Raw genomic sequence first — 10,316 nt, 5'->3', positions numbered from 1 at the left:
TCCCAATTAATGTTACTGCAACGTTCCCGTTCGGGCTTTAACAATCTTCTGTCAAGTTCACACAGTGCAGCGCTGTGAAAAGAGACTCTGGGAAGAGGAAATGAAATTAACTGAATAAGTCCTAATTTGGAAGGGAGAAAATGACACATGGGAGAGAAAAAAAAAAAAAAAAAAAGCAAATGCCAGAGGCAAATACTTTCCCCTCGCGTCTATGTCTCCTGATAATATTTTAGGACCCAGATTATATATGGGCAGCTAGAGCTGAAAGATGAGTAAGAAAAATATCTTGAGTCCTACTGGAATATCATGTTCTACATTATTTCTTTTTTCCATTCTTGGAGAGATAAACAAAAATTCTGCTGTGAACTGCCACAAAAGAAAAAAATACCGATACAGAGAAGTGGAAAGGGTACCATCACGACCCACTGGAGACTACCTTCTCTTCCTCACCCGTCCCGTCCCTAAGTAACTCCTAATTTTTCAGGGGAGAGCCCTTTTCTGGGGCGCTGGGGAGACTGTGCCTACAATCTCTCGCGCTGTTTGCCTGACTGCTGAACCGCATTAGTCATGCCCATAAATGGAGGGCAAACCCACACTGATGTATCAGACGAATTTAAACACGGCATGTTCCGAGAGAACCCTCGGAGCCAGACTGACAACACTCCCAAAGCAAAGTCATCTTCGACAGAAGCATATTTTCTGTTTCATCTTCCGCCTGGGTGCACCCTGCTAACAGAGGTGTAGACCAGCATTAAGGCTGTGGACGCCTGGGGCTCGGGGCAGGTCTATTCCGCTGGCCGTTCTAGATTGCCGCTGGGGTCTTGCTCTAGGGAGGGAGGTGGACGTTCATACACTTAGTATTAAGGAGAAAGCCTGTGTCTTTTGATGACTAGTCTCCTTTTCATCTTAGATTAGAGCAGGCAGACCTTCCTGCCTTTCTAACATCTGGATGCCCACAGAAGGGCCAGGCATTGGGCTTCCGGCTGGACAACACTGGTAAGAGTTCAGACCACTTTCTCCATCTGGCCGAGCCAACAGAATCTAATTGTTAAGCAGGGTCCACGAGAAGCGAATCAGCTTTAACTCTGACCGTCTCACGCCGCTGTTTCTCTTGCCACAGGAAGGTAGTGTGATGTGGCGGAAGGAGCAGTACACCGGTAACTGTTAATCTGGGGTTCAAGTCCGACCACAGAGGGGCTGTGTGACGGCGGGCGATTTACTTAACCTCTCTGGGTCTCACTTTTTTTGGAAAAAAAATGAGTGGGATGGACTTAAGATTCTTTCCATCTCTAAAATTCTTTTTTTAGAAAGAATATTTTTCTAAATTTTTTTTGTTTATTTGAGAGAGAGAGAGAGAGGGGGGGGGGGAGGGGCAGAGAGAGAGAGATACAGAATCCGAAGCAGGCTCCTGGCTCCGAGCTGTCAGCCCAGAGCCCTACGTGGGGCTCGAACCCACAGACTGTGAGATCATGACCTGAGCTGAAGTCGGATGCTCAACCGACTGAGCCACCCAGGCACCCCTAAAATTCTTCAATTCTGTAGGGTGACATGTTCCACAAAGTTTCCTCTGTGGCCAGAATTAGTCTGTGATTTCCTAGCTCCAGTTCCTCTCGGCCCTCTTTGACTGGTAAACCAAATACGCACGAGAAGCAATAACATTTTTGTCCCGGAGACAACAAATTGCCTTTCCACAGAATGACCTTTGGAGGTCAGGCCACCCGTTGCCATATCTAAATCCAAAGGCAATGGTATGACCGACTGGCGAGCTGCCATGCGAGAGGATGAAAATGGCCGTAGGCAGCCAAGATTCTTGGCTGGTACATTTTTAATAAACACAGGAAATAAGAGGAGGCTTTTCCACCCGGATTGCCTAATTCGGTGCCCATACCGTTGGAATGTTTGCCGTCAGGATAGAGACGGGACAGATCGCTTACTGAGTGCGGCATGGATTAAATTTCACAAACGAGAAGTAAGTTATGGAGTCATCTGTAAGGCATTTTTATCCTTGCCTCTCTCTCTGACAGGAGGTGGTTTGAGTCATTACAGCAACATCTCCACCCCTTTTGGCCCTTCCTGAGAGTTTTCCCTGAAACACAAGCTCTATTGGATTTACTGTATTGCTATGAATGGACTCAGGCAAAGTGGTGCAAATTCTTTGTGGTCGAACGTGTCTTATTAATACTTCCCCAAGATACTTCAGCACGTCTCATTATTACTTTTCCAGGAAAAAAAGCCTCGGCAGCAAATGGTCTTTGGCTAATCGGGAGGGTAATATTGGAAGGGCCCCTATCTTAATGATGGAAACCACCGCGGTATTGAGGCGGAGACAATGACCTTCACAGTTGGTAGCTATCATTCTTAACGGTGCCCGTTCAACTAACTCGTCCAGTTCTTGAGCTCTTCACCTCCCTGTCTCTGCCCGTAATGTGGCAACAAGGACAGTTGACTGGAGAGGGTGTTCTCTCCCAGCGCTCGGAGGTCCCTGAATAAGATGCTGTGTGGCGGTAAGCTGTAATTAGGTGTGTGGGCGGAAATTAGCGTTCTTCAAGAACACCACGTTAAAGCAGAGGCACTGTGCTTTCCGCCACCTGAGGCCACCCTGGTCCTGTGCCATAGCTGCAGGTCACTGTTGGTTGGAGGCTGCGGGTTCCGAAAAGAAAATAACTCAGCGTCGAGTCTGAAACCAGGATGCTTTTTATAGTGAAAACTGGGCCGCGCGGTTCCATCACAGACAAGCCAGGCATTGACCAAGCATGCCTGTCGCCTGCTCACGTTTCCTTTGCAAGTGTAAACGGTCTCCAGTGGCATAACTACAGTTGGAATTGTACCTCCGTCTTAAAATAAACCATCCAAACTTTTGAACGGCTTCCTGGGGCCCTGCCTGGGCCTCCATTTTGGACGGGCCCGCGCAGGCCGCCGGGGAGCCCGCAGCAGCAGACCTTTTCCACCGGGCCACCTACCCCAGAGGAGACCCACCCTCCTCCTCCTCCTCCTCCTCCTCCTCCTCCTCCTCCTGGCGACTGCAGGACGCCTGCCATTTGTCCAGTCTGAATTCTTACTGGATTCCCGGATTTGCTTTGGGGGCCGACAACCTCCCACACCATAAATTCTGCCTCGCTGGAGGACGGCCCCCCCCCCCCCGCCCCCGTGGATTTCCACGGGCCTGCGGCGCCCCACTCGACAGCTACCTTTCAAAGCGGGTGACCTGGAGCGCAGGGAAGACCTGCGCAAGCCTTTGCAACTGTCCCGGGTTCGCCCCCGGCCCGCGTCCTCCCCCCTCCCCCCTGCGTGAGCCAGCCGATGAGGTCATGCCCGCCCCCAGTGCGCGTGTCTCCCGTGTCTCCCGGCTGGTGCGGCGCCCCGGCGGCCCTCGCGGCCCATTTAGGCGCCCCACCCCCGCCCAGGAGCCGGCTGGAGAGCCCGCAATCCCCCCCCCACGCTGTCCCCCCGACCCCCGCAGCCCCTCCCCCCAGGTCCCCGCTGTCCCCACCAACGCCCGCTCCTCCCCGCAGGCCTCGAAGCCCCCAGCTGCCGCCCCCGCAGGCCCCGCTGTCGGCCGCAGCACCCACTGCCCCGCAGCCCCCAGCTGTCCCCCGCAGGCCTCCGCTGCTCCCGCCCCCGCACGCCAGGCAGCCCCCCTGCCTCCCGCTAGCCACCCCCGCCCAGGACCCGCTAGCCACCGCCCCCACCGAGGACCCGCTAGCCACCCCCCCCACCCCCCGCAAGGCCCCCGCAGCCCGGCCGCCGGGGAAGGCCCGGGGGCAGCGCGGGCGGCGGGCGAGAGGCCACAAAGGGGCCCCGCCGAGCGCGCTCCGCAGGGCGGCGGGCCTGGGCGGCCGGCGCGGGGGCGCTCCCTCCCCGCCCCGCCCCTCGCCGCGCGCCCCCCGCCCCGCCCCACCCCCGCGCCGGGGGGGAGGGGGAGGGGCGGGAGGGGGCGGGGAGGGAGCGAGGGCGGCGCCTGCGTGCTCCTCGGCCGCGCGCCCCGCCTCCCCGGCCCCGCGCGGCGCTCGCGGCTCTCCTCCGCGGCTGCGGCGCCGCCAGCACTCGGCCCGGCGGCGGCGGCGGCGGGCTCCCCTCCCAGGGCGGCTGGGCGCTCCCGCAGCGGGACGACGCGCAGCCTCGGCCCCCGCGCTCGCAGCCTCGCGGCCCCCGCCGCGTCTCCCGCGTCCGGCCGGCGCCGCCGCTTCGCGCGGGGACATGGTGTAGCGCCGGCCGCCGGCCGCCAGCCGCGTCCCCGCCCCCGGAGGAGAGGCCCGGCTCGCGCCCCCCGCGTCCCCGGCCGCCGGCACCATGAGGTGAGGGCGCGGGCGGCGGGCCATTGTGCGGCGGGCGCCGCGACCCCGCGGAGTTCCCCCCCCACCCCACCCCCAACCCCCGGCGGGCGCCGCCCGGCCTCGGCGCCTCCGTCCCTTTGTCCCTCGGGCCTCGCTCCGCACCCGCCGCCGCCCGGCTCCGCCCGCCGTCCCCGTGGCCCTGCTCGGCCGCTTCCCTCCCCCGCCCGCGCGCCCGGCCCGGCCCGGCCCGGGGGTGGGGATGGGGAGGGGGCCGCAGGCCCCGGCGTGCGCGTTGCCGGGAGACGGGCATTGTTCCGGGCGGAGGTGAGGAGTCGTGCGCCTTCGTCCCGAGAGCCCGGCTGTAACGGGGGTGGGCGGGTGGGGGGGGGAAGCAGAAAAGTTTGGGAGCCCCAAGCGTGCGGGCGCGGGGGCCCGCGGGGCGCCCGAAGGTGACCGGGAGGCGGCGGGGCGGGGGGCGCGGGCCCGCGTGGGTGTGGGGGGCGCGCTGGCCTCTGCCCGTGGGCGCCTCCCCCGCCGCCGAGCGCGGCCCCGGGGTGCCGTCGGGAAGCGTGGCGGCCTCGGCGGGCCCGGCGCTGCGGCGGTCTCTCCCCGCGCGTGGGGGCGGCCGCGAGGCGCCCCGGGGTCCGCGCAAGCCCGCCCGCGGGGGTCCCGCCTCCGGGGGTCCCGGGGGCGCCGGGCTCCGGCCTCGGGGGGCGGTGGTCTCGCGGCGCCTTCGCCGCGCTCGCTCCTTTGTGTTAAAGATTAACGGCCCGCCGCTGCCCAGACCTTCCGAAGGCGATGCGAGATTTCGGCGATCGAATCTGCGGATTCCTTCGCTTGGGCGAGAAAATGTCATGTCATGGGGATTCTGCCTCAATTTAAGTAGTTTCCATTTCCAACGCTAGTTTTCCTTCTTTTTATTCCATCAAGGTTGAACACTCCCCCCCCTCCCTTTTTTTAATACATTCTTGTGTGACATAGCTGTATTTTTTCACTGTAGCTTACTGGGAATTTGAGTTCTGTTTTCTCTGATTCCAAGTTTCAAACCTTGATCTTCCTGGCCTTAAAAATGTGTTTAGTGCTGTGCCTCTAAGAGATCCCTTTTCCTTAGTCATTTCACACAACTTATTTTCAAACGGGAAGGATCAGTTTGAAATGTAATTATGGCATGCAAACCAAAAACATCATCTTTGTAAAATATGGCTTGAAAAACTTGAACCGTGGGTTTTGAGCATGGTTTTTTTCCTCCACGTACTGATGTCCTTGAAAACGCAGGAACTGTAATAAAACATGGGTAACCTTATATCTTCTCATACTATTGTTGATATTTTTTTCAAAGATTTAATGCCGTAGGAGTCTTGCAGACCAGAAGTGACAAGTTTTTTTTTCCCCCCCCCCAAATTTTGGGTACGTTTATATCAACATTGAGAAATGTAGAACAGTGAAACTGGGGTGTTTTAAAATAAAACGATTATAAAGTGGTTTGATTCAGAGGTGATGAACCAAAAAAAAATTAAAGAAAGTAGTTCTGGGTATTCAGTGAAGTTTGATCACTATCCCGTATAGTTGTCGGCCTGTCACAGGTAAATTGTGTCTTCCCCTAAAAGTTCCTTTTCTAAGGAAGAATGATTTGTAATTTCTAAGCTTCCTGCTCTGTTCCTTTCTAAATTTGGAGAGGAAGGAATCCCACGAATACTTTTCAGTAGCCCCAAAACAGAAGCTGGTGCAGCGGTCTGAAAGGCTCGTCCAGGTAGTCCACGGCAATTCTTTGTAGGCTCATTTTGAATAATTTAAGAGCACAAAAAAGGATCAGCTTTTCACTTGGTAGGCATTAGATGATTTGGTAGGTGGTTTGTACAACTCAGGTGGACACATTTCCACAGATCCCTATAAAAGTAGGCTGGTTTGGTATGGGAATAAAAGGTCCTTGTGCTGGTTGCAAAAGGCTTTGGGATATTTTGGTGCTTAAGAAAGGGCTTTTCAGGTTATATTAACATTTGACTTCATCTCAGTGATGCTTTTAAGTACTGTGGGACATACGAGTTGTAGTATTAAATTGAGTCTTTATGTTAAGGAGTACGTCTGATGTTTTAAAGTCCATCCAGAAATAGGAATGCATGGGCAGGAATTTCCATTTCAGTTGGTCAGAGTTCCGAAGAGAGGATATGATGAATATGTTGCCATTTAAGTATTTATGATAAGATCTCTCAGATGACTTCAATTTCAGGAATAGCAGGCTCGCTGCGTGTAATATTCCCAGGCTGGAGGGAACCGAGTGATGCTGTCCATTCTTGAGACCATCTTAAAGGCATGCTACATGTGTCAAAGGCTGTATGTGGAATTAAGTGTTAATACTTCATTTAAAGAGGATCGTTTACAAAACGAGAAAGTGTGTTTCTTACTCGAGACGGTGAAAAAAGGTGGAGACCCAGAAAACTGGTAGTTTTATTAGGGTAACGTGCAACTTTTTGGTTCTATTATTTTTCATTTGTGTAATGTTTTAGAAGTGGAAGATAGAGGATTTATGTTTGAGGCAGGTGTGTGTATATGTAATTTTAACGTAGTGTAGGCCTTTTAAGTGATTTTTTTTTTTTTAAACCTAGTTGGTTACTTCCTCAAGCTCTTTTCTGATGGAAAGAGGAGCTTGTCTGATATAACATAATTGCGTGTAGACTAGTGGCTAAGAGCTCAGACGTTCTTAGGCCCATATTACGTGTAAATCGTCCATACTTACACTCTCTACTGGGCGACTTTTTTTTTTTTTTAATGTTTATTTATTTTTGAGAGTGAGAGACAGAGCATGAGCAGGGGAGGGGCAGAGAGAGAGGGAGACACAGAATCCGAAGCAGGCTCCAGGCTCTGAGCTGTCAGCACAGAGCCCAACGCGGGGTTCAAACCCACGAACCGTGCGGTCATGACCTGAGCCGAAGTCAGTCGCTCAACCCACTGAGCCACCCAGGCGCCCCCTGGGCGACTTTCGTATTAAAAAGAAAAGGTGTGGTAGAGTTATGAGGGTTCATCAAAGCCACTTACTAGCTGGATACCCTTGAGCTAATCACGTTATTTCACTGATCCGCATTAAAAAATATGTAAAAACAGGGACAGTTATTGCCTGGGTAGTGAGAGTCAAATGATGAGGGCAGAGAAGATGTTTTGTATGCTTTATAAAGCGGCATACAGTTCTATTCCTGCTCTTGTTTCCCGGCTCAGCTCTGTTTTAGACTAGTTATGTTAAACTTTCAGGCAGTTTGCTTTACCTTTCTGGGCCTTTCTAGTTCAAGGATGGTAAGTAGGTTACATTTTGCTTATCTGCTCCCAACTGCTGGTGGCTGCCTTGTTGACTCACACATAAATGCATTTCTGGGCTTGGTGGGAAAGCGTGCATGAGTGGTGTTTGTTTGGGACCCGCGTGTGGCCACCCAGAGTGTGGCAGTGGGGGTGTTTCCTGGAATGGTCCTTCTCGTCTGATCTAGTCCAGCCTTCTTACTTCCTAAGTGAGGAGTTTGATCTTTGATGTTTCCTTCCTATGTGGATGTTTAGAGTCTTCGAAATACTTGTTAGGATTTTGTTACCTTCATTTATGGTAATGATACGCTTAAGATGAATTTTAGAATGTACAATCAAGGCTCAGAAGATTCGGGATTTTCTCATTAATCGAGCAGACTGGTAAAAATGGAGGTATCCTTTTATTTCACAGGATTGTCGTGTCAGGTGACAAGTGAGATACCCATGAAAGGATGCACAGACTGGTGTCTCTGTTGTCATTGCTCTTCATTTACACTGTACTTGTTGGATGTGTGACTTTCCCCCAGAGGAACTAGGCAGACCCCATTTGGCTGGTGTAGAAGGAATCACATACCGGACTGATGGTTTTGGTTACTTAACCCTACTCACAGCTTCAATCTAGGGTAATTGTGTAACTTACAAAACACCCAGTCTTTATCGCTGGCGAAAGAAGGATTTGGGAAAATGTGATTTCAGTTTTTATGCGGTTGTGGGGAGGAAGAGGGGACTTAAACACTTCTTGTGTCGACTTAACCCTCCCTCCCCCCAATTGATGGATGAGACTGAGTATACGTAAAAGTTAAAGGAGTCTGAGTTGAGCTGTACCTCAATAGATGTTTCTCCAAATAAGGGCTTATGAAGTTTTCTGGCATTCCCCTGTGTTCCCATATGCTCTGTAAATTTTTTTGCTTTTGCGTTTACTGTGTTTTATAAATATCCGAATCTATCTGTCTCTTTTCATTGTAAGCTCCTTGAAGGCAGGGATTGCATTTTTTTAAAAAAAGTTTATTTATTTATTTTGAGAGAGAGAGCACACTTGAGTGGCAGAGGGGCAGAGAGGGGCGGGGCGCGGAGGGAGAGAATCCCGAGCAGGCTCCACTCCGCACTGGTGGTGCAGTGCAGAGCCTGACGTGGGGCTTGATCTCACCGACGGAGATAGTGCCCTGAGCCCAAGTCAGATGCTTAACCAGCCGAGCCACCCAGGCACCCCTGCAGGTTTGCATTTTTATGTTTATGGTATTGGTAAAATATTTGGCAAATAGCGGGTGTGCATGTAAATGTTTGGCTTTGACTAGGGTATTCCTTTCCAGGATCTGTTCACTGGTAATAGCAACCACCATTTTGGGAGCACCTGTAATGTTCTTTAAGATGTTCTGAGTACGAAAGGGTGTATCATAGTATTTGGCATGTAATAAATGTTAATTTAATTCAAACAAATGCCAGCATCTGGAGCACAGGAATAGGTGTAGAGTTTGTTTCTTATTCAAACAGAAAGCTAAGAAATGGCCAAAAAGAGCGAGACTGGGGTTTGTTTAACTCCAGAGCCCTGTGGAGGATACCATGATCCTGGACTACCTTGTTGCTTCCTGAATTAATAGAAGGGCCATCATTCTGTTTTACAGTCTCTTCGATCATGGGACTTGTAAATACTGTTTTAGCAGAAAGCTTTTGCATGTGTGTGGGTTTAACTTACTTCCACTTAGTGCCTCCTTTGTTTTGATTCTTACCACTGCTTAAAATGCTAATAATTGGATAGTTTCTGATACTCATGAAGGACGATGTGTTACTCAGCTCAGGCCGCCATAACCAAATACTGTAGACTGGGTGGCTTAAACCGCAGAAACTTATGACCTCATGTAATCTTCATTACCTCCTAAAAGCCCTATCTCCGAATATAGTCGCATTAGGGGTTAGGGCTTCAACTTGTGAATGTTGGGGGCACAGTTCAGTCCACGGTGGAAGATACCCAGATTTTTTTGGCCATTCATAGATCTTTGGCAGAAGAAGCTGATCTGTATAATGTCTAGGCAATATATGGATAGGTTTGTTTTCAGTAATACTGCATACAAATGTTATTTGCTAAAGAAAGTAAACAGTGAGTTGTGCAACAAGAGAGCTCATATTTTCTAGAAATTTCTTTCCATTGTGAAGCTTCTGTTTTAGAATGTTTCTAATGAATTTAATTAACAAATAGCTTTTCCAAAGAATCATTTTGGTGTGAAGCAGTGTGCATGCATCTAAGCATACCGGTTGCTTGGCGGAGGGTGAAGGGGACCGGCTTTGAAGTCAGCCTGAGTTTGGCTTCTATTTTGTCATTTACTAAGTAGTTGATTTTTGCGTCGGTTATAGTCTGAGATTTGAATTTGTTTTGAAAATGGAGATACTTTTTGCATTATAGAACTACTGGGAAAACCAAATCAGAAATTCTATAAAACCCAGGCGTAGCACTTGGCGCACAAAATGGACTTGATGAGAGTGAATCCCTTCTTTGAAAGCCTGATGTCTCTTAAACTTGCGTTAAGAATGGTTACAGCTGCCGTGGGCACCTGGGGAGCTCGGCGGGCGCCTGGGGAGCTCGGCGCTGTCCCACCTCAGCTCCGTCCATGATCCCGTGGCTCGTGGGTTCGAGGCCCGTGTCGGGCTCTGTGCTGTCAGTGCAGATCCTGTTTCAGATCCTCTGTCCCCCTCTCTCTGCCCCTTCCCCGGTCCCGTGCACGCGGACTTTCTCTCTCTCAAAAATAAACAAACGTTACAAAA

General features: G+C 51.7%; 1 protein-coding gene across 8 annotated transcripts in view; it reads left to right on the top strand.

Annotated features, from left to right (window-relative positions):
• The first annotated feature begins 4,134 nt into the window (after positions 1-4,134).
• The window catches only part of ENAH (ENAH actin regulator), a 137,124-nt gene continuing 130,942 nt past the window's right edge, over positions 4,135-10,316 (top strand). For 2 of the 8 annotated variants that reach the window (XM_042975392.1, XM_042975393.1), the window contains exon 1: positions 4,144-4,295. In XM_042975392.1, coding sequence (XP_042831326.1) covers positions 4,291-4,295 — 5 coding nt within the window. In that variant the 5' untranslated portion in view covers positions 4,144-4,290. Of the gene's footprint in view, positions 4,296-4,533; positions 4,599-10,316 lie in introns of those variants that run through there. The other 6 variants (XM_042975388.1, XM_042975389.1, XM_042975391.1 and 3 more) reach the window with 6 other exon arrangements.

This window comes from Panthera tigris, chromosome F3 (assembly GCF_018350195.1).
Source record: "Panthera tigris isolate Pti1 chromosome F3, P.tigris_Pti1_mat1.1, whole genome shotgun sequence".
Classification (NCBI taxonomy): domain Eukaryota; kingdom Metazoa; phylum Chordata; class Mammalia; order Carnivora; family Felidae; genus Panthera; species Panthera tigris.
This window is presented reverse-complemented; position numbering and strand designations above follow the sequence as displayed.